Source organism: Phyllostomus hastatus, unplaced genomic scaffold (genome assembly GCF_019186645.2).
Source record: "Phyllostomus hastatus isolate PE091 unplaced genomic scaffold, TTU_PhHast_1.1 phas_scaffold_193, whole genome shotgun sequence".
In the NCBI taxonomy this organism is placed as follows: domain Eukaryota; kingdom Metazoa; phylum Chordata; class Mammalia; order Chiroptera; family Phyllostomidae; genus Phyllostomus; species Phyllostomus hastatus.
This window is the reverse complement of record NW_025334015.1, coordinates 9,385,050-9,408,177: the sequence shown is the minus strand read 5'-3', so window position 1 is coordinate 9,408,177 and position 23,128 is coordinate 9,385,050. Positions and strand designations below refer to the sequence as shown.

At 44.7% G+C, this 23,128-nt stretch overlaps 1 protein-coding gene across 4 annotated transcripts in view; it reads left to right on the top strand.

Moving 5' to 3' along the window:
• The window catches only part of APLP2 (amyloid beta precursor like protein 2), a 67,334-nt gene that overhangs the window by 24,835 nt on the left and 19,371 nt on the right, over positions 1-23,128 (top strand). For 2 of the 4 annotated variants that reach the window (XM_045860153.1, XM_045860152.1), the window contains exons 2-7: positions 13,762-13,935; positions 14,798-14,921; positions 19,826-19,938; positions 20,671-20,879; positions 21,256-21,464; positions 22,628-22,795. In XM_045860153.1, coding sequence (XP_045716109.1) covers positions 13,762-13,935; positions 14,798-14,921; positions 19,826-19,938; positions 20,671-20,879; positions 21,256-21,464; positions 22,628-22,795 — 997 coding nt within the window. The remainder of the gene's footprint in view (positions 1-13,761; positions 13,936-14,797; positions 14,922-19,825; positions 19,939-20,670; positions 20,880-21,255; positions 21,465-22,627; positions 22,796-23,128) is intronic. The other 2 variants (XM_045860155.1, XM_045860154.1) reach the window with 1 other exon arrangement.

Below are 23,128 nucleotides of genomic sequence, written 5' to 3'. Positions count from 1 at the left end.
GTATTGCATTGAATTAGCAGATTGTTTTTGAGTATTGTCATTTTAACAATATTAAGCCTCCTAGTCCTCAAATGCCACTGGTCTTTAAATTATTATAATCAAATTTCTTATAATGACAGAATACGATTAATTTTAGTTTGTACTGTGACACTTGGGTGTTAGGTGTTTCATGAATTTTATACTTTGTTCATGAACTGCCAGCCCTCCAGTCTGGAATGCCAGGTGCATGACCTGAAGCAGTGACTGAAACCTGCAGGCTGCTGCCCACGCGGGACCAGAGCTTGTGTTCTATTGGCTCTCACCATGGCATTCATGGGCTTCGTTGTATTTTAAAATCAAATTGAACATCACCATTTCCTAAGAAAATGGAAGATGGGGTGGCAGTGCCGAAGTAGCAGCAGGCCTGCTTGGTTGTTGGAGGTGCTGTGGTCTCCCTGGAGAGACTGAGCGTGGGTTGTCATTTTTGTTTTATGTCCCTGTCTGCTGCTGTTACAGAGTTTCAGCCCTTGTTGAAAAGAGGAGAAAGAGAAAGTTGGCTCAAAATTATCTCTTGCAATAAATATTTATTATTCATGGCAGATTTCAAGTGAACTAAAAACCACATTGGATAACAGAATTTTCTTTGATTTGTTGGTTGGACTCTGCCCTGCCCCACCCCATTTCGAAGAGAATTTCTTCTTAATGCTGTATGAAGGTTTTTCCCTGTAGAACTCCCCACCCCATAGCAACTCTTAAGAAAAATGATTATTTGAGGCTTGATTAGCTTCTACATTATCTACATTAATAAAATATTCAGCTGGGCTATTATTTTGAAAGATTACTCTTGTGAATTGATACAAGTCATTGAGACTGAATTTTGGCTAGTGTTGTTTTTAAACAATGGAAATAGTAATCAGGACAGATTAAAATTGGTCTAAAATGTTTTAAGTATTGATTGAAAAAGATTAAATGCAAAGCACAGACTCAAACCTGATAAGCTCCCAGCCATGCTGGGCCATACCATATGGTTTTGTGTGTCTGTATGTAGTGGGAGAAGAGTTCAATGTGTCACGGAATGGTGGTGGTGTAAGGCACATTGCAGATCCAGCACCAGTCTCGACCGGATGAATGGATCCTCACTGACAGTGTTTTTATGGTGATCTGACAGTTTATGGTGATCTACCGTGAGCGGTACCTCTGTCTGTCTCTGAAAAGCCATAAAAAAGACAAAATACAGCATGAACTCCAAGTCTAGTTTGAGGGGTAATGAAGATTGCTTCACTAAACATTATCAAGAAGTATACCACTTTCCGCATTTTTTTAAAGATTTCATTTATTTTTTATTTACTTAAGACAGCAATAACTGAATCAGCAATTACTCTGTGATGTGAACTGTATATCATATATACTCTGCTGTTCTGGTTGTTATTGTTATTTGTCTCTGGAAGACCCTTGGATTTTGTTCTATGGTTGTCAGAGGCCTGGGAGAGGGTGTGTGTGTGTGTGTGTGTGTGTGTTTCAGTCAGACATAAATTTACAAGTGAATCTAAAGAGTTGGGAGACAGAGGTGAGTGTCCCCCTGTGTGCCCTCCCCTCGCTCCCCATCCTGAACCAGCCTGGCTCCTTCAGGGAATTTTGTGGCTCTCACCCATTTAACTCTTAGCAAGTCGAGGATTTCTCGAGGAACCATGTGAGTATTGTACCTCAGCTTTGCAGTTACCAGAAACTCTTGCTAGTCTTCCAAGTGGAAGAAAGGAAGTGCATTTAAATGGACCTCCTTTCTGGCCCCTGTCCAAACCCTGTCAGCATTTTTTCATCCTGTCCCACCTTTGTTCTGAGTGAATGCAGTGCCTTTCTAACGAGCCTCCTTGTCCCTGCACAATCCTGGCACATCCCGCCTGCTAAAGTATGCCTAGCAGGGACACACTCAGACTGGAAGAGAGCCTAAGCACTGTTTCCGTGGAAGAGAGGTTTCGAAGACTTTGCCCTTCACCTTGCCCCATAGTTGTTTCTATTCTGTGCCAAGCAGGTCCCTTGCCTCCCTCTGTTGGAGCTCTTTTCAGATTGCAGCGCTTAGTTCCTGCTCCCTCACCTCTCATTCATACTGCGTGCCTTCAGTCATAGTTCTGGGTTTCTCTGTGTGTGCCCTGTCTCGAAGACCAAGCTCCCAGGTACCCACCCTGAGTCTCAGTTTTCCCAGCTAGGGCTGCTGTAATAGAGAACCACAAACTGGGTGACTTAAGCAACAGAAATTCTTTGTCTCCCTGTTGTGTTCTGGAGGATAGAAGTCCAAGATCAAGATGTCGGTAGGACCACGATCCCTCTGAAGGTGCTAAAGAAGGGTCTGTTCTGGGCCTCTCTTGCTTTTGGAAGTTTCTTAGCTTTTGGTGGTTTCTTAACTTCAGTCTTCAAGTGGTGCTCTCCCTGCGGGTATGTGTCTTTTCACATGTCCCCTTTTTATGAGGGTGCCAGTCATACTAGATGAGGGGCCCACCCTACTCTAGTATGACCTCATCTTAATTACATATGCAATGACCTTATGGTCAAATAGGGCCACATTTGGAGTTAGTGGGTGTTAGGACTTCAGCATAGGAATTTGGGGGGGGACACAACTCAGCCCATAATACCCAGTGACTGGCATGTTGACTATAATTATTGTAAAATGATTGGACAAGATAATCTGAGTAAAGGATCAGAACTTTATTTTCTTAATTGGCATTATGTTTAAATAATTAAAAATAAAAGCTTATGATGTTAACATGTTCCCATCTCTAGTCTTCAAAACATTCATTGTAGGTTTGAATTGTTGCCCCTCAAGTGGTACAGGTGGAGGATTCCAGTTGTTCTAGCTCTGTCCTGAAGAGAGAATGCTGCTTAGTTTTCTGTCCATTTAACATAAGAGCAAACCAACAAGGACAAAGAACAGGAGAGAAGGAAAGGTGTCCCCAAAATTAAGAAGATAGAGAGCAGATGGAGATGAAACCTGAGTAACTGAGCTAGCAGATCAGAAGAAGCTGACACCTGAAGGCAGAGGGAAAGCCAGCTACAAGCACACAGACTTGCAGAGCAGAACCGAAATGAGCGGTGCGGAGCATCAGGACGGTGTGAGCCGGTGAGGCCAGTGACAGGGAAGGGATTGGAAGCATGCGTGGTTACCCCTCAGCAACCCTCCCTGCTCTGTACCCCAGGAAAAGACCGGCTCCCGTGGGGGTGGCAGGCCGAGCAGCAGATGAGGCACAGGAGGTGAGAGTTTTCAGGGTGTTTACAGTTGAGTCCTGGAAATGGGGCTGTGCTCAAGCCTAGAGAAAAATCAGTGTGGGAGAAGTGGGAAAAGCGAGGCTGAGAGAAGGCTGGCTTAAGAGTAAAGGAACAGAATCCATGGGTTCCCCAAGTGTATACGGCCACATGGAAGGGGCTTTACAGGTCCCCTGACAGCCCGAGTGTCAGTGAGCAGCACGCATGAAACCAAGTGGTAAAAGGTACAGCCGCTAACTCCAAGCAGAAAATAGATGCCCAAGGAAGGAACTGTACATGACACATTTTTATGTTACAGTAACGTGAAGAGTGTTGATTTCGCCAAGAGGGCAAAGGAACATGGGTGGGGGAACATAGGATGCTAGTTTAAAGTTCAGCCCTTTTTCACAGGAAGTTGATATGTCGGACTGACAAGACACAGAACCGCAGCACGGGCATGGCTAGATGGGCTGCCTCTGTGGCCGGCTGCCTGGGTGGAGGGCTGGGCGGCTCCAGGGAGCCATGTGCCGTGGGGGCTTCGCAGGCCGTGTACGTGGGTTCACTTGGCAAAAAAAAAAAAAAAATCGAAACTTGCCATAGTGCCTGAGCTTTTTTTTTTTTAATGTCATGCATTATTGATTTACTTACATGAAGACTAGTACTATTTTGAAATTGCTCCTGACCAATACCTGCTAACCGATACTGGTTTAACTACGTGTCTGGAAAAAACGAGCCACACAGGTGCTAGAGTCAGTCACTTCCTTGGGTGTAAGCGATCAGTCCAAGATTCTAGGTGCAACCAGTGATTCTAGGTGCTGTTTCCAAATACTGTGGTTTGAAAAACAGATGAGCGTCTCCCCCTGAGGACTTACATGCTGATGGAGGGAGCAGGACAGTGCAAGTGAATGAGCAAGGTAGTTTTGGATTGTTGGGGGGTGGTAATGGGCTGGGGGCTGTACCTCAGGAAGACCACTTAGAGGATGCACATTTGAGCCTTTTTCAAAAATATTTTTTAATTAATTTTTAGAGAGGGGAAGGGAAGGAGAGAGAGAGAAACATCAATGTGTGGTTGCTTCTCACATGTCCCCTACTGGGGACCTGGCCTGCAACCCAGGCATGTGCCCTGGCTGGAAATCAAACTTGTGACCCTTTGCTTTGCAGGCCTGTGCTCAACCCACTGAGCTACACCAGCCAGGGCCACATTTGAGTCTTGAAAGGGGAGCATGAGTCTGGGTGGAGAGCCTTGAGTCTAGAAAGACCCTGGCTGGCATGTGGATACAGGGACACAGGGTAGTGCTGAGCATGAGGCCAGGTGATGGAGTGAGGCAGGGGTCGTCTTGCAAGAGTCGGAGTCCCTGCAACAGAAGAGTGAAGTGTCCTGAGATCATTTGGAATGCTGGGTGGAGAACGGCTGGTAGAGGGTGAGAGTACAGTTGCCCGCAGCTCCCCAGAGGCCCACCTGACAAGGAGAAGAATGGTGCTGTTGTACTTGCCACTGTGTGTGTGTGTGTGTGGGGGGGGGTTGTTTGCACACATTTACATCCTTCTTCGTCATTTTTGTTACTTGAGTGTAGCTTTTCTTTCTCTCCTTTAGGCATTTATTTAGTGGTTGGGTGGCTTGATCTAAGGGAGGCTAATTAATGGATGAGGTAGCATGCAGTAAACATACTGACGACCAGCTCATACTAGCTTTATTACTTTATTTTTTAGAGTTGCTGATAATTACAATAATGCACATGGGCATCGGTCCCAGACAGGAAGAATAATTGTCTGCAAGCAGATCTGGTGTGCGCTGATAATACAGCCTCTATTTACTTTTGAATTTAAATGCTATATAAATCACTGGAGAGCTGCCTTAAGATGCCTTTTGACTTGCTTTGAACTTGGAGAGGGTGGGGCTCTTCCAGATTTTTGTTATTTTCACAGTTTTATTAGATATTAGAAGTAAAACTGAGTTGTGACATTAAGATTGGTATCCTGTACCTAGTAAACATAGTAAAGTATTTAGCAGAATAGCATGGAGATATTGCTAATTGTATTGTAAAATGTGTGTTTGCTTCTCTCTGATCTGTGAAAGTCATTCTAGCAAGTGGTCTTGTTACTCTGGTCATTTCACCCTGTGAAGGTTTAGAAAACACACCCCTATTTAAATTCCCCCAGTCTTGCACACACTATTTATTTAGTATACTCTTAGTAAATAACTGTTAAGTAATACTAGCCACTGGGTTCAAAGGTGAAGCCCAAGTCCACACCATTTAGATCATCTTATATTAATACTCAGGCCTCTTGGCTTTCTGACCCCTGTGTTCAAAGTATGACAGATTACTGCTTAGCTTTGGAATCATGCACAATCTTATTCAGGGAAGCTGTCTTTGCTTCCCAGCCATGCTTCTTAGGTATCCGGAGTTTTAGGAAAAGTAGAGTTTTATCTGTTGTAATGTGAACCAAAATCCAAAGTTAATATTGTAGGTGTCGTTTATTGTAATATCTGAAGTTTGGGTAGTGCCATGTTTAGATTGTGCATAAGCAACAACTGAGGTGAAGAGAGGAAGCAAAGAACTTCCATGATGTTGAGTGGCTAGTCAGTAGAGGGATTGTCCCTTAAGAAAAACCCATTCAGAGAAATCATTCACATCACGCTTTTTTGATCACTGCAGTGTCTCAGTAGTAAGTGCAGATTCATGCTGACCCCACCCCAATGCCGGCTGACAGCCAGACCAGAGCTAGGACGACAGCAGACTCGCAGGGCTTTTCCTTTAAATACATAGTAGGGCAGTATTAAATTGTTCATGTCAACGTTTGCTGACTGAACTCCCACAAAGAAAATGTAGAGATTATTGGAGCCTGCTTTAGGCGTCTGCTTTAATAGGTAAAAAAAGGAATGTGCAGTCTTTTAACCCCATCTCATGCTGTCCTGGATTTGGATTTGAGGAGGGTGGCTGGTCTCTTGGGAGGATTTCGCGTGTTCTTCCCTGTCTGTGCATGACTTAAGCTCCAGTTCTGTGTAATTGCAGCTGGGGAGAATTAAATCTTTAGGGACCAGCCCTATGATAATGACGCTAAGTGCTTGCTCTGAGGTCAGCATTGCACCTGGTGCATTATCTTAATTTAATCCCACAACAAGCCTGAGAGGAATATGTGTGTTGGTAGCCCTGCTCTACAGATAAAGAAATTTAAAGCCTGATATTTACTAATAGCCACCAACAGAAGACCTTCTTTGTAACAAGCACTCTTTCAAGCACTTTGCATGTGTTAACTCATTTAAACCTCAAAGCAACACTGTGGACTATGGTGTGTGGTTACATATTGTGTTCTGTTTTATAGATGAGGAAAGGGGGGGGTCCGGATTGGTTAGGTGACCTACCAATGGTGGTGCAGCTAGTCATTGATGGGGCTGGGGTGCAGTCGTGGTTTGCCTGCTTCTTAATCCCGTGCTCTTCACCACCAACCACATGGAGCACTTCTGAGGTCAGGAGTAGGGTGAGCAGAAGGTTCATGGCTGGACAGGGCACATCCCAGTGTCTGCAATCCTGTGGACATCAGTTTCCTAGAATTCCTTTTTATTATGGGAAATTGGAAAGAAAAAGGAGCCGGTAAAAAACTCGAGAATTTTAGATCTGTAAACACTATTCTGCATCTTTTTTTAAAGAGTTTATTTATTTATTTTTAGAGAGGGGAAGGAGGGAGGGAGAAAGAGAGAGAGAGAGAAACATCAATGTGCGGTTGCTGGGGGCTGTGGCCTGCAACCCAGGCATGTGCCCTGACTGGGAATCGAACCTGCAATGCTTTGGTTCGCAGCCCATGCTCAATCCACTGAGCTATGCCAGCCAGGGCATCTTTTAAAAAAATATAAAAGTATTTAGTGTATTTTTCAGTAACTGATAAAAGACCCCCTGCTTTCATCTCAGAGACACATACAGGAACTCTAAATCTTGGTGCTTGGACCCTTCCCAGTATAACCCCGATGGACAGGTGACCATGGCCCTGTAGAAAGCCCTAGAGGACAGTCTAAGCCATTTCCAGCCTTGGAAATGATACCTCATTGATACTTCAATATTTAGAGCTCTAATAAAAGCAGAGATTATTTGTGTAAATTACAGCCTATGAAAATAACACCTAATGGCTGGTACATGTCAGAGGAAGGATAATGGCCTTTTACATTTGGAGTTTTTCTCCCCTAACCCTAATTCACCGACTTCTAATTAGAAGTAAGCTTAGCCCTGGCTGGTGTAGCTCCATGAATTGAGCACTGGCCTGTGAACCAAAGGATCCCTGGTTTGATTCCCAGTCAGGGCGCATGCCTGGGTTGCTGGCCAGGTCCCTAGTAGGGGACACACAAGAAGCAACCACACATTGATGTTTCTCTCCTCTCCTTCCCATCCCCTCTCACTAAAAATAAATAAAATCTTTTAAAAAAAGTTAAGTTCAGATGTAAAAATATGCCAATGAATTTCAGCTGGTTTAATGTAAATGGTCATTTTTTTAAAAAAGATTTTACTTATTTATTTTAGAGGGGATGGGAGAAAGAGAGGGAGAGAAATATCAACGTGCAGTTGCTTCTCATGCACCCTCTACTGGGGACCTGGCATGCAACCCAGGCACGTACCCTGACTGGAAGTTCAGCCAGTGACCCTTTGGGTCACAGGCCAGCTCTCAGTCCACTAAGCCACACCAGCCAGGGTGCACATGGTCATTTTTAAGAACAGATTTTCCTTAGTTTGCTGTTAGAACAGGAAAATACTTGATAAGAATCCTGCTATTTTATTAAATAGTGGGTTGAAATGTTTGAGGCTTGAATTTTTTTTTTTTCTTTTCGGTTGAAAGCTTCACCTTTGTACTGTGAAAATACTCTAAGGGCCCCAAACTCCCTTGGACAGTAACAAAAATAGACTTTCTTATATCTTAGGCCCTGGGCAGAATTGTAATAGTTCACCCATTGGAGAAAAATCAAACATAATGTTTAACAAACACATGGGATTTTACATTAGAGTGTGTGCTCCTGTGCTCAGCATAAACAGTGGCTTTTTCAGGGATTGGGCCTGCTCGGGCTGAGAGACTTGTTGCCTGCCTGTCTCTCATCGACAGATTGAAACCATGTGATCATGATGGACACTTAGGCAGGTAATGGATAGGATAAAAAAACCCAAACCTGTTTATTTTGAACTAACTTTAGAGTTTAAAAAAAGTTACAAAAATACTACAGAGAGTTCTCCTATCTCCTTAGCCCACCTCCCTTCATATTAACATCTGATGAAACCACAACACTGTTATCCAGACTGGGAGGTGAACATTGGTCCAGCGCTGTTAACGGACTTAACAGACCTTATTCCAACAGTTGCTCCAGTTCCCCGTTAACGTCCTCTTCCCAGTCCCAGCGTCCTGCCCAGGCCCCACTTTGCACGTGCTTGTCATCTCTCCTTAGCCTTTCCATAGTCTGTAACAGGCCCCCCCCAGTCTCGCTCTCAGTCTTGCCTCCGGTGGTATTCCCCAACGTCCTCGTGGTAGGGTGAGGTGAGGTGAACCTCGGGACTCCGCTGGGAAGTGACTTGTCTTCCCTTCTGTCGTTAGTAAATGTCTTGGGGAGCTTACTTTGAAACCATGGATTTTTAAAGCTTTGTTCAATTAAGTAAATCTTAAGCGCAGGTTTGTGGACACAGAGTTAAGTCATTTTAGTTTACAAATTATGAAGTAGCATTTACCACTCTGAACAAACGGGAAATGGGTTCATAAGGAGGCCTTTTGCGTCCATTAATAAATAGGTTGTCGTTTTACTGACTTTAATTTTAAAAGGTCTTTGAGTACCAGTGCTGTGTCTCAGTTATTACCAGCACGCAGGTAGTAAATAGATGTCCCAAAGGTGCTTACCACAGCTCTTACTGTTCAGTCTTCATTAGAACCAGAAAGGTGTTGCCCTGGCTGGTGTCGCTCAGTGAACTGGGCACCGGCTGGCAAACCAAAAGGTCCCAGGTTCAGTTTCCAGTCAGGGCACATGTCTGGGTCATGGGCCAGGTCCCCCCTGGTCGGGGGCATGCTAGGGCCAAGCAGTTGATGTCTGTCTCACACATCGGTGTTTCGTCTCCCTCTCTTTATCCCCTCCCTTCCTCTCTCTCTAAAATTGAATAAATAAAGCTTTTTTAAAAAGAACTAGAACTTTGTTAACTTGACTTCCCAGGGAAGCTTGGACACCTGTGAGGCTGTCGCGCAACACCTTCCTATCCAGGGATACGTGATTCACTCAGTTATGAGATTGAACCTCCTTCTTTAGAAGCCCCCCTGCTCCATAGCAGGCATTTTCACAAACCCCGGAGCCAGATTAGGTTCTAGGGTAATAGCTCCAAGGAGGGAGGGAGTAAGGGGCTTACCTGTTTGCTTGGATTGGGAAGCTGCATTGGTCCTGGGCCCCTCGGACTGGAGGGAGGGCCTCAGTGGGCCTGGGGGCTGCATCTCTAGAGGTAGTGTTTGCAGGGCTGGGGATAAGTTGGGCTCAGACTTAGGTTTATTTATTGCTTTTAAGCCATTCCATGTTTTCAACCAAGTTACTGGAAGCAGTTTTTACCAAGTTGAATTTCTGTCCTTAGATTGCTAAACTCTTTTCCCTGGGCCAAATTAATAAAATGGAATTTCTTATCAAGAATGAATTATTAAGTAAAATGGAAGCACTGGGCTAGGAAAGCAATTGATGCAATTTGTTTTCAAAGCCTTCAGAGTGCTGCAACGAGCATAGATCACAGGGACGGGCTTAAGTGCCAGAGCGTGGGGCATTAATTTTCTCTCAGAGTGGATTCCAGGTTCACAGGATGTCAGAAGTGCTGACTTGGCAGTGAAGTCCCATTTGTAACATGTTAGATTAGGAAACAGATTGATTTATACGTTGATGTAATGGATCAAGGCACAGTGTGCTTAAGAAAACGGAGAGCCCATTATATAAGAGCGTTTTCAGAGTAAAGGAGTACAAACATAACAAAAAAAGATCCTATTGTACTCTAGATAGGTTGGGGCATGTTAGATTGGTTGATTCACAGACATGGTCCGCAGAGGCTTTTTATATTTCAGATGATACCTTCCTGAGAGTCTCTTATGACCGCAAGGATTAATCTTTCTGAACTCAGAAGTGAATCACTGCAGCGTATTAGCTGTCTGGAATGATTCCAGTTACTCTCCTTTTTCTTGGTAACTGATGCGAGGAGGTGTTGCAGCTCAGCTGCCTCTTCCTGTCGCTTTAACCTCTGGTGTTTCAGACCCTCTTCAGGGAAGGTGATGCTGACCGTCTCCGCACAAAGATCAAATGCACTTGCCACTGCTGCACTGATCTCAGTGGTTGACCCACAAACTGGACGCTTATGCAGTTGGAGCTCCTGTGGTCTTCAGCCAACACCCATAAGAGAAACACGTGCAGCATGGTCTTTGGTGCTGATAAACGGCGGCTGTGCAGTTTTGACCACTCCACAGCCGTGGCTTGGGTGACCTCCCAAAACTAACTGACCCTGTGTCTTACCTATATTCATTTTTGGAATATAAGAGGAAATCTCCACCCCACACCGGAAATCCTATGTGTTTAATAGCTGCCTTTAATGTTAAAAATGCACAAGGCCACAGAAAATGTAAGAAACACTGTTCAACATCTTTCAGATACAGCTGTGGTAGTTCATATATAGCAGGTTTAGGAAACTCTTTTTGACATGTTAATTTGGCTTTCTTGATTGCACATTTATCATATTTGCTGCTGCTGTTGTTGTTTTCCATTTATTTTTGTCTGGGCTTTTGAAATAGAAAAAAAAATGAATTTGAGGGGAGCACTGGTTTCAATACATGAAAGTGTCCTGGAGGCTTTCTTGCCCTTGTCTGTGTGTGTGCCCGTTTATAGAGGCCCCTTTCCCCCATGCCATAACCCAGGTTTCTGTCTGTGATCCCTAGACTGGCTCCCGGAAGAAGACTGGCCACCACAAGAGGTGTTTAGGTTCATATCTTGAACTCATTGTGAGAATTAATGTATTTGTCTTGTATACCCTTATACCATTTAGTGATTTCTTTTGATTAAACATGATTAGTGTTCCTTTCCACAGATACCTTTCAATGCTGGTTTCTTTCTTTGGGGGAGACAGGACTTGACACCAGTCTTTGGCTCCACATGCAGTGACACTGAAGGCATAGGATCTGCCTCATAGGACCTGCCTCCCACTTTCATAGGTCATCACTCGATAGGGTTACAGTCGACTCTAGTTAATAAAGCTGCTAATTGTTCTCCTCATTGGGTTTAATAGGTGTTTTTCCAACCTGGATTGATCTAGGCAACATTTTACTTCCAAATTTGCTTCCTCCCAGCTCTCCAACAGGAGTTTGTGCTTCCTTCTCCTGCGCTAGTAGAAAGCAGGCTAATTTTCATAAGCTTCAAAGCAGAACATGTCGGGTGGTAAATTTGTTATGGAGAAAGATGATAGTGTATTTCACACTTGAGTACAGGCTCCCGATTGGAAGGGACATTCCTGTCTGTGGCGTCCATCAGCATAGATAAATAGGGATTGCTTAGAAAGTACACATTTTCCATAGACTTTAAGTCAGATCTACCCTTTCTGTTAAAGGAAAACCAATTTATGTTAATTGCTCTTTTTATTTTTTTAAGATTTTCTTTATTTCTTTTTAGAGAGAGGGGAAGGTAGGGAGAAGGGGAGAGAAATACTGACATGAGAGAGAGACATCGATTGATCAGTTGCACTAACAAGGACTGAATCTGCAACCCTGGCATGTGCCCTGACCAGGAATCCAACCTGCAGCCTCTCACTTTGCGGGACGATACGCGACCAACTGAGCCACACCAGCCAGGGCTAATTGTTCTTTTTAAAAAGAACAATATAATAAACCATGCAATCTAATCCTATTCCTCACCGCCCCCCAAGAGATGCAACCATCAGTTTTGGCATATTTCCAGATGTTGGGGCGCCTGTGTGTTTTCCTAGTGCAAGAGGCTTTGCAGGGGCCTTACTGTCACCATGCCTAGGTGTTATTTCTTACCTGAAACTTGTGAGTTGTTAATGGCTACCGTCTTTCGTGAGGAAGAGAATACTAACCTAAGAAAGACTTTATGCAATAGTTGATTATTTTTTACCAAACACGAGATAAAATTGTTCATGAAATTCCTTGTAGAGTTCTGTTTCAATGGCTGAATCACTTATTGAGTAACACTAACCAGTCTTGACGTCATCTTCCTTTCCCCCGGCTAATCTGTCCCCAAGTCTGGCTTGTTTTGCTCTGTGATCTCTTGAATCTCTTTCTCTCCACTATCCTCCCTTGCCCAAGCTATCCTATCTCCCTTTGGGGCTGCGCAGCTCCAGCCTCCTGATCCATTTCCCTGCATGCACTTGTGGTTCCTTTCAATCTCTTCTGCACCTTGCAGCTAGCGAAAGCATCAGAACTGCATGTTGACATAGTAACTTTGTGCTTAGAGCCTCTCCTTACATCCAGTGATAGAGACTAGAATTCTTTCTTAGTCTACAGACTGTCCGGTCTTGGCCCTGCAGGCCTCTCCTCCCTTCTCCACCTTCCCTGCACTTGGGGTGCTGCTGAAAGCTCTGCTCTGCTCAAGTGCCATTCTCTTCAGGAAGCCTGCCCGATCACCCTATTATCCAAGCCTAAGGCAGATTCCCTCTCCATGTGCTTCTTCCCTGCCGTGCAGTCCTTTCCTTCCTGGGCACGTGATCACACTCTTTGGTGTGTGGGCTGCTGCATTAGACCGCAAGCCCCGTGAGAGTGGGGGCCGTGACTCTGCTCACCCCCGTATCCTAAGCATTCAGTTTGTTTATTCACACATAGTAACCGCTCAATAAAATTTTGTGTGAGTGAAATAGAGTAAAATTACTGGGGTTTCAGTCATTTTATACTTTTGTGGTTTGATATATTAACACATTGTATGTGGGAAACGTATTTATATGTTTTACGTTGACTGGTGGTAGAGCTCGTGATAAACACTACCCGCAAACAATGTGTTAAGGAATGGAAAGTAGACTTGCTTGTATTAGAGGAGACTGCAGTTAGGTTATAGGTTCCCAAGTCAAAAGTATCCAGATGGGGTTTGGGGGTAGATTACTCATTGACTTTTCACTTTGATCTTGTATACCCAGGGTTCATTTTTTATTCTGGCTTGGCTCCTGGGAAAAGGATTTGTTTATGACATAAAAATAGTAAACAATGAATATTTTTTTTAAAAAAATTGAGCCCTGGCTGGTGTGGCTCAGTGGATTGAGCGCCAGCCTGCGAACCAAAGGGTCTCTGGTTTGATTCCCAGTCAGAGCACGTCTGGGTTGCCGACAGGGTTCCCAGGTGGGGATGCCTGAGAGGCAACCACCATTAATGTTTTTCTCCTTCCCTTTCTCTAAAAATAAATAAATAAATAAATAAATAAATAAATAAATAAAATCAAAAAGAAAAGGAAAAAAGGAGTTACATTTAAAAAGTAAGATCGATTCTACTGTCACAAACAACTGAATGACTGTGGCTTTGTGCAGACTGTTTGGAGTAAACCTGTGTTTTTTCCCCCTGCCCCGCCTTTGGTAGGCTCTTGCAGCCAATGCTGGAACAGGGTTTGCGGTCGCCGAGCCCCAGATCGCAATGTTTTGTGGAAAGCTCAATATGCATGTGAACATTCAGACTGGGAAATGGGAACCTGACCCCACAGGCACTAAGAGCTGCTTTGGAACAAAAGAAGAAGTTCTTCAGTACTGTCAGGAGGTAAGAGTGCTGCCAAAAGTTAAAAGTACTTTTTTTTCTGGGTTAAATTTGAACCTATTTGCCTTAGAAATGGATACTCGGTCATTCTTCTCTTTTGACCTAAGACCAAGTTGGTGATGACTGGCGCACCAGGCCTGTTGTTTCTAAGCGTATGATATGATCAAGACTTCTGGAGGCTTCTGCCTTTGTGTGCTGTGCTCCTGTGCTTTCAGGAGGAATTCTGCAGAAGCTTGGCAGGCGCCCCAGCAGTCCAGCCCGGTCCTCTTGGCTTCTACTTGTTACGGGAAGAGGCAAAGCAAAACAAGCCATGTGTGTGCTTGTGTTTTCCACTTGCTGTAAATGAGCATCTCAGGCCTGATTCAACTTGGTTTTGGGTCAAAACTTGACAAGAAAAGGATATAAGGTGTTTGACGTTCTTGCTTAGCAAGATTGGCACATAGGGCTGGGGTCAAGCATTGTTCTGTATTACATTAACAGGCATTTCCACAGACTTGCCTCTTAAATGTTTCAGTTCACGAGCTCAGCCCCTTACTCATACCCTACAGGTGGTTTCAATACCTAATAGATTTTGGGGCTAACAGCTTGCTGCTTTTGTATGTCCTTAAATAAAGATTCCCTTTTTTTTTTTTAAAGAGAATGCATTAATAGTCAGAAATCTGTCTGTCAGAAGAAAACTAATTGTTAGCAGTATCTTTTTACTTGGAGAGTTTATCTGGAAGTGGGGCAGCAGAGTGGAGCTGTGCATTTGTAGATGGGGTAACAGTGACGCTGAGTAAACAGACACTCATCCTTACTTGCGAGAGAGTGTCCACTTTCTGCGGACCAAGTCAGTTGATGGTGAGTGTGTTCCTCTCCCGTGCAGATGTATCCAGAGCTACAGATCACCAATGTGATGGAAGCCAACCAGCCAGTTGGTGTGGACAATTGGTGCCGCAGAGACAAAAAGCAGTGCAAGAACCACATTGTGATTCCTTTCAAGTGTCTTGGTGAGTGTTCTGCAGACCTTCTTGGCTGTTTCTCAGGAAGTGGGGTCGCTCATTTTCTCTCTGCTCATCTACATCTGTTGAGAACCTGGGGGCTACAAGGATTTACTGTGGGACTTTTCTTTTTTGAATAGTTACTGCTTTCTGTGTCAACAGTTGACTTACATGGTCACGCTCCCTCTCCCCTCATGGGCATCCTCTGTCTTTTAAGGAGGAGCCCTTCCTCTGGCCCTGAAGGGGAGTGCTGCCTGCAGGGCGCTCCAGCTTTGCCTGCCAGGGCGAGCCTGCAGTTTTACAGTCAGACAGTGAGTGGTACTGAACGAAGTGACCCACAGACACAGCATTAACGTTAGATACTGTGAGTAGTTCTGTAGATATATATAAACTTAGCCATAAATTTAACCTTTTCCCCTTCCTCCCTTCTGTATTCCTATCCTAGAATGGAATACATTGCTTTTCTCATTTTTACGTGCAGCACAATAACAGGAAGAAGAGTCAGCATAGCAATGACTTTGTTTTCGAAGTGCTCAGTAGGGGGAAAGAGGGACACTGCCTGTGCTTAACGTCATTTACTTGAAGATGGAGCACCGTGCAGTAGAGTGGGGCTTGGAAACACTTTTTTTGTTTATGTGGTTTAAGGATGTTCTTCCATTCCACTTGGCTTCAAGAAATCTCTGGATATGAGGCTTCTGTTTATCAAGTTATTTGTTGCCATTTTTTAATTTGACAATCTAAAGGAAAAGATGTCAGCCCCTGTCTGAATAGCCAGGTATTGTATGTTGTAAAACTTCTTGTGGCACACTGGTTGAAAATCACTGTTACAGAGTATGGGCCAGTTACCTCGTAGAATGCCTTGCAGTTTGGGTTTGTCCTACTCCTTTTGAATTACGTATTTTTGGAGGTTTTATTACAGAAATGTTCTTGCTGCATCATATTAGGAGTTTCATGATGTCTGTTTCATTAGTGGTCTTACTTTTTATCACCTGGCTAAGGTGATGTCTGCATTCATTTATTGCACGATGGACTCATTGTCCCGATTTTGCCAGTGAGAGCCCCTTCTTGCTGGCTCCTGCGTCTTTTTACCATGTCCCTGTCATTCTTTGAAAGCTTCCTTCCTTTCTGGTGTAAAAAGATGCACTAGGTTTATTCTATAGTTTTCTACCCAACCCCTGCGCCTCAGACATTTCTTCAAGAAGGCCTTCATTTAGTAGGGAAGAAAGAATATTTAGAAACCGAGATCTGGGCATTAGGTATGCTTACTGCTATTACAGTGTCATTGCGTCTAGGTCCACTAAGGAGACAGAACTAAGAAATATTATGTGTGTGTACATTATATGCATACACGGATCTATTTTTCTATGTCTGTGTGCATGTATTAAAAACAACGAGCTCATATCGATACTTAGAATTCTGTTATCTTCGGTATATATATTTTATTTTTTAGAAGAGGGGAAGGGAGGAAAAGAGACATTGATCAGTTGCCTCTAGCATATGCCCTGACTGGGGATTGAACCCACAACTCAGGCATGTGCTCTGACTGGGAATCAAACCAGCAACCTTTTGTTTTATGGGACGATGCACAACCAACTGAGCCACACTGGTCAGGGCTATCTTCAGTATATTTTTTAAATTTTTCTCTATCCCCTGTAAATAAGACTCTCTGATTTTTAAGAATAGCTGTGTTCTTAGTATATGATTCATATACTATATAATTCACCCATAGTTTAATGGTTTACATTACATTTTCTGAAATTATCCAACCGTACTCAGTTCTTTTAACATACAAACTGTACTAGAAAATAATACAGTCAAAAGTGAGAGTCTTGCATATTTTATTCACCAGGAGTAACCACAGTGAGCCCTTCTATGCATATTAAAGTGAATACCATGTGTTGCCATAAAGAGAGAGACGGGAGTGTGGCTGGCTTCAGCCTTGAAACCCATTTTCAGTATGGCTGCCTAGCAAACCCAAAGCATAGGCAGTCCAGTAGGGCAGGGAGATGAGAACTGGGAGAAGCTGGGTTGAGTCTGTATGAGTGGGGTGCCTCTATTAATTAGTTTGGATGTTCCAGTAGCTTTGTCTGTGTACTTACACACTGTTTTCTGTTGTTTTTAATCAAGGATATGTCTTGATTAGGATGCTTGAAAGCAATTTGAGGATGAATTTGGGTTGCTAGCAACATTTGCGTCAAATCTAATGTCGCACGTAGACATCTCTGTGCCTGTTGTTTAACCCTGCTCTCTTCTGAGAGCATGCGACTCTTGTAACTCATATTGGGTACTTTTGGTGAGACGTTACAGTTCAGTCTTCTCAACCTGAACCTTCTGTCTCCTATTAGTACTAATTGCCTTCTGCTTATCTGTAAAAATTTATCTAAATACATAGAGTGATCCGATTAGTAGGGCAGTGCTGGTGATGTGTGAAGACACAAAACTACTGCTGTTTGTGGGGAAGGAGTTAGTCATCTCTGAAGACCGTGTACAGACTGGCTGCTGTACTAAAGGAAGGGAGCTTTCCAGGCTTAAAACAGTGTCTGTGTTGGGTTGTTTTGGAGGAGAGGTGGACAGGTGGTGTTACTACAGTGGGCAGACTACCGAAGGAAGTTTGCATAGTCCAGCTCTGCGGTGCAGTCTTCAGCACCTGCACCCTGGTGTCTCAGAGCAGCTCACCGGTCTGCTGCGGGTGTCTGTTTGCAAGTGACCATGTGAAACATACACACGGACCGTATTTCCTGTGACATCCCCGTGGTGTTCCACTGCACACAGATACCATTATGGAACGAATTCTCTGTTAGTGGACATTTAGGTTGGTTCTTTTTTTTATATTAACAACACTATAATGAATATTTTTGTTCACTTGCTAAATATTTCCTTAGAATATATTCTTAGAATTGCAATTATAGAATCAAAGAGTATTCTTTGTTTTTCCATTTTTATGTTTTATTTTTAAATTCAATGGTAGTAATTCTCTTCTTGTTTTTAGAGGTCAGACAGATTAAGTCATTCATTAAATAGCTAGAGATTGGTGGCATATAACAATTTTTAATTTTTTCCTTACTAAATTTATTGAGGTGACACTGATTAACAAAATTATACAGGTTTCAGGTGCACAATTCTATACATCAACAACTGTTAGGGAGGATGTGGAGAAAAGGAAACCCTAGTGCACTGTTGATGGGAATGAAGACTGATGCAGCCACTGTGGAAATAGTATGGAGTTTTCTCAAAAAAATTAAATTGGAACTGCCTTATGACCCAGCGATTTCACTTCTGGGTACATATCCGAAGAAACCCAAAACTAATTGGGAAGAATATATACACCCTTATGTTCATTGCAGCATTATTTGCAATAGCCAGGTTGTAGGACAGCCCTGACCGGTGTGACTCAGTTGGTTGGGCATTGCTCCACAAAGTGAAAGGTCACTGGTTCAGTTCCTTGTCAGGGCACATGCCTGGGCTGCAAGTTCAGTTCCTGGTCAGACCCTGTACTCCCTGGTCGGGGAGGTTACAAGAGGCAACCAATGGGTGTTTCTCTCACACATCAATGTTTCTCTTTCTCTCTCTTCCTCCCTTCTCCTCTCTAAAAAATCAATAACAAACAGTTGCGGTACATATATACAAGGGAATATTCTTCAACTAATTTTTAAAAAATGAAATCTTTTACTATTCGCAACAGCATTGATGGACCTAGAGGATATTGTGCTCAGCTTTTTATTTTTAAAAAATTTTAGACCTATAGAAAAAAAATGTAATAGTTGATTACCAATATACCCTTTATGTAGGTCCTTCAGTTTTGCCTTATTTGTCTGTCTCATTTTGTGTGTCTTATATACTTTTTGTTGTTGTTAAACTATTTGAAAATAAGTCGAGACATTGTGATAGCTCACCTTCCAGTACATTAGCCTGTCTCTTCTCAGAGCGAGGAAATTCTCCTGTAACCATGACACAGCAATCACACTGAACAATTTTCTTAACTTCCAAAGGTTGTCCTTTATAGCTGCTTTTTGAAATGGATCACATGTTATATTTGATCTAGAACAGTTCCTTATCTAAATCTTTTTTGGGGGGCAAGGGGATGTGGCGTCTGGTTGATGTGAAGTTTGTGTACAAGTTCGACCTCCCTAGAGCCTTCAGGGCCATTTGTTTAGGAGAATGTGCCTCCGTCTGAATTTGTCTTACTGTTTTATCATGGTTGGATAGAAATGACATGTTTTGGTAGAAAGACTGTGGGTAATATGTTCTTCTTAGGGTATCACATATGTCAGCTTGTCCATGATTGGTGATTTAAACTGGTCACCTGGTTAAAGTAATGTCTACCAGAGCTTTCCATTACCAAGACTTACCTGTTCCCTTTGTAAGTAGCTCTGCATTGATTACTCAGTTACCAATGAATCAGTTATTACAACGGTGGTTAGTCTTGAGCTAGGTGTCTTTAGGCACACAGAGGGCTCATGTAATTAAGATTCATCTGCACTTTAGGAGAACACCCAGTCTTTGTGTCCTGGTATTTCGTTATTAGAACCCGTATGGCCAGAAATACGGGAGTCGAGGGCTAGGAATGCTGTTTGTGTGAGATCGGGCTGGGGGAGAACCTGTGTGTATGTGTGTGTTCGAGGTTGTGAAAGGGGGTCTGTTCCTATTCTCTTGTCATGTGTTGTGTGGCTCTGCGTCAGCACTGGGAGCGGAGTCTGGGATAAGTGAGGATAGTCCTGGGCCTGATGGCCATAAAGGAGTGTTGAACCCTTGGGGCTGTTTGTTTGGAGCAGTAGCGTTCACTTGGCCTTTGAAGAAAGAGAGATTCAGCAGCTGCCTGCACCTGACTTTGTGACTGTAATAATCTGCAGTGAGGAGTGTTTTCACCCCGAGTCAGGATCAGATTGGCTTTTGACAAAGCTCCTCTTTTCCAGTGGGTGAGTTTGTAAGTGACGTTCTGCTAGTTCCGGAGAAGTGCCAGTTTTTCCACAAAGAGCGGATGGAGGTTTGCGAGAACCACCAGCACTGGCACACGGTCGTCAAAGAGGTAAACGAAGGGGTGGAAAAGTCAGCGTTGCTTTCTGCCAGGAGGGAAAGTAGCACTTCCCTCCAAACCTCACCATGATTTCAAATTGATTTCTCTTTTTCCCCTTCAAAGTTATCAGGTACTTCGAAAATTAACCGTACTTGGGGAGAGAATCGAAGTTTTTGTGGGGAAGTTCCGTGTTGACAATCCAGGCCCTAAAGTTAGGGACATTAGAAAGGACCGTGCGGCAAGGCTGCTCTCCGCAGGGCCCCCCGGAGGGCCGTTCCACGCCCTGCGTTCTTGGGGTGGGAGTTGCCGGTTATGGAAATTCAGTGCCTGCTCACAGACACTGACAGGATGGGACGTCACTTCATCCTTCTAGAAGGTGCGGAGAAATAATAGCCTTCCTTAACACTTCTCGAGCTGAGCTGGGTCTCCAGTCTGTTCTTCAGTCACACTTGGAGGCAGTGCCTCCCTCGCCAGTGAGGAGTGTGAATGAGCGGCGGCCACTCTAGCTGGTGTTGATCGTTGCTGTAAGAGTCTCCCTTTCCTTAATTTTCCCCAGCTTTGGATGGTCATTGTTTGGGGCCCAGAGAAGCAAAACCTGTAAATCTTAAAATCATAACATCACAACTTTTTGACAGAAAAGCTGTGTCCATGTGAGAAAGCATGAAGTAGTGATTTGATTGGGGTTTCTCTCGGCTGCGCCTGGGAACAGGGTGTGTCTGATGCTGGTCTGTGGGTTTCTTGTAGGCCTGTCTGACCCAGGGCATGACTTTGTACAGCTACGGCATGCTGCTGCCCTGTGGCGTGGACCAGTTCCACGGCACTGAGTACGTGTGCTGCCCTCAGATAAAGGCCGTGCAGGCTGTGCAGTCTGCTGTGACCAAAGAGGACGAGGAGGTGGAGGAGGAGGAGGAAGGAGAGGACGAGGAAGAGGAAGATTATGAGATTTATAAGAGGTGAGCTCTTGCCCTGAACCTGTGAACTTGCTCTACCTGGGGCTGCGGGCTGCTGGTGGAGTGGGCCTTGCCTGGCTCAGGCTGGAGCTGAGCCAGCGTGCATTTCACTCCAGCCGGAGCTGGGCACGGGAGTGCCTGTGTCTGTCAGCCTCTTGATATTCCAGGCTGCAGTATTTTCTACAGGTTAACGTGGTCTCTGTCCACTGACTCTCCCCTTTTGCTGATGAGACTGGGCGGAGGGCTTTAGTGGCACAGTTAATTGCAAGCTGAGCTTGCTTCCTGTCTCTGTTTTCGTGTGTTTCAGAATGGGGAAGGGAATTGTTGTGTTTTGTCACAGGAACTGGTGTTAACCTTCCTCTTGTGCTGTGACCTTTAGTGAATTTCCTACTGAAGCGGATTTGGAAGACTTCACAGAGGCCGCCGTGGATGAAGATGGAGAGGATGAGGAGGAAGAGGAGGAAGTGGTGGAAGATCGTGATTACTACTACGACAACTTTAAAGGCGATGACTACAACGAAGAGAACCCAACGGAACCCAGCAACGAGGGGACCATTTCAGAAAAGGAAGTGACCCATGATGTGAAAGGTAACTTGATACAGAGCAGTGGCGGTAAAATCGGTATGGTGATGATTTGCTTAGATTTTTGTACTGCATCCCTTACAGGTAAGTCACAGAAGGAGAGGTGGTGTGCTCCTGTGAGCCGAAGGGCAAGTCGGCTCTTCAGCGGGCAGGGGGTGCCAGCTTAGCAGCAGTGGCTGGGCTGTGGCAGAGCCTGCCAAGTGGCACATCCCAGGGGAGGTGCCGAATTGAATCAGAACACTGTTCTCTGCATTGGAAGAACATAAGTGGAGAATGAGAGAAACAACGTGGCCTGCCCTTGGGCAGAGTTCTTCCACATCCAGCTTGAGATGTTCTCTACTGAAGGGGTGCCCCTCCTCAATACTGAGAAAGCCCTGACCTCGTGGAATAGAAATCCCTGCCTTGGTTCTTCTCTCTCTGAGGGTATTCCAGTCTGTAGGCTGCCCTGTCTGTCCATTAGAGAGGTGGTGGTGCCGGGGAGGGTGGAGTTCATGACCCCGGTGAGGGAGTGGAACCAGCGGTGTTTTCATCTTGCCAATTAAACAGAAGTTGTGACAGCTCTAGAACCATTTCCACACAACCTCCTGCTGGTTGTGTGTTTGAAACCAATTAAGATCTGAAGAATTATTTAGGGCCCAACTAGGGGAAAATTACTTATTGAGTCTAGAAATACATGGTTCACCTCGGAGAACATAAAAATGTGCGCTCATCCTTCCCAGAGGCTTAAGTAGTGCTTACTGTGGTTCTTAGCACCAGTACAACCTGTTCACCTGCCTTCCCTTTGGGCCTTGGTTCCTCCAAGGTAGACAGATCAGATCACAAATATCTCCACCTAACAACACATCAGCAACCCGGGGCTCACGGACCCGTGAAGTAAGGCATTCCTCTGTCCACCTGTACATCGGCCTACACTCAAGACAGCACCAAAAATATTTTCAGTCTCTCAGTGTCTGTATTGCCTTCAATTGGGAAATGACTGTGTCATTAGAAATGACTGGCTTGAGACCGTGAGCCAGGGTGCTAGGGTCCTGTCCAGGCTCGGTCTTCACCGGTGTTAAGCGTCACCCAGCCCTGGTCCTCACCTGGCCCAGCCCTTGCGGTCCGTAGCATTGTGAAGCATCTGAAGCTGCTGCCTCTGTCCCGCTGACGTTCTGACCGTTTCCACACAGCTGTCTGCTCCCAGGAGGCGATGACGGGGCCCTGCCGGGCCGTGATGCCCCGTTGGTACTTCGACCTCTCCAAGGGAAAGTGCGTGCGCTTTATATATGGCGGCTGCGGAGGCAACAGGAACAATTTTGAGTCTGAGGACTATTGTATGGCTGTGTGTAAAACGATGAGTAAGTCCCGCCACGCTGGCTCTGTGCAGCGGGTTGTCCTGTCCAGCATCGTGTCTTTCCTGGCCGTCCGCGTGACTGCATCTGTGTAGTGCTCCCCGCCCACATGGGTGTTTGCTGTTGGTTGTTTTTCCTCATCTCGTGCTTTCTAGATCTAGGCTTGCTTTCCTGTGGGCCGTTGTCAGCTGAGTTCTTCATGTCCTGTGCTCTCTGTGGGTCTGGTGGCGGCGGTGGTGGCGGTGGTGTGTTTCCTCCCTGCTACCGTGGGTGCGCCTGGGGGCTTGTTCTTTCTCATTCCTCCGTGTAGACTGCAGGCTCCTACAGTGCTTTGTGTTG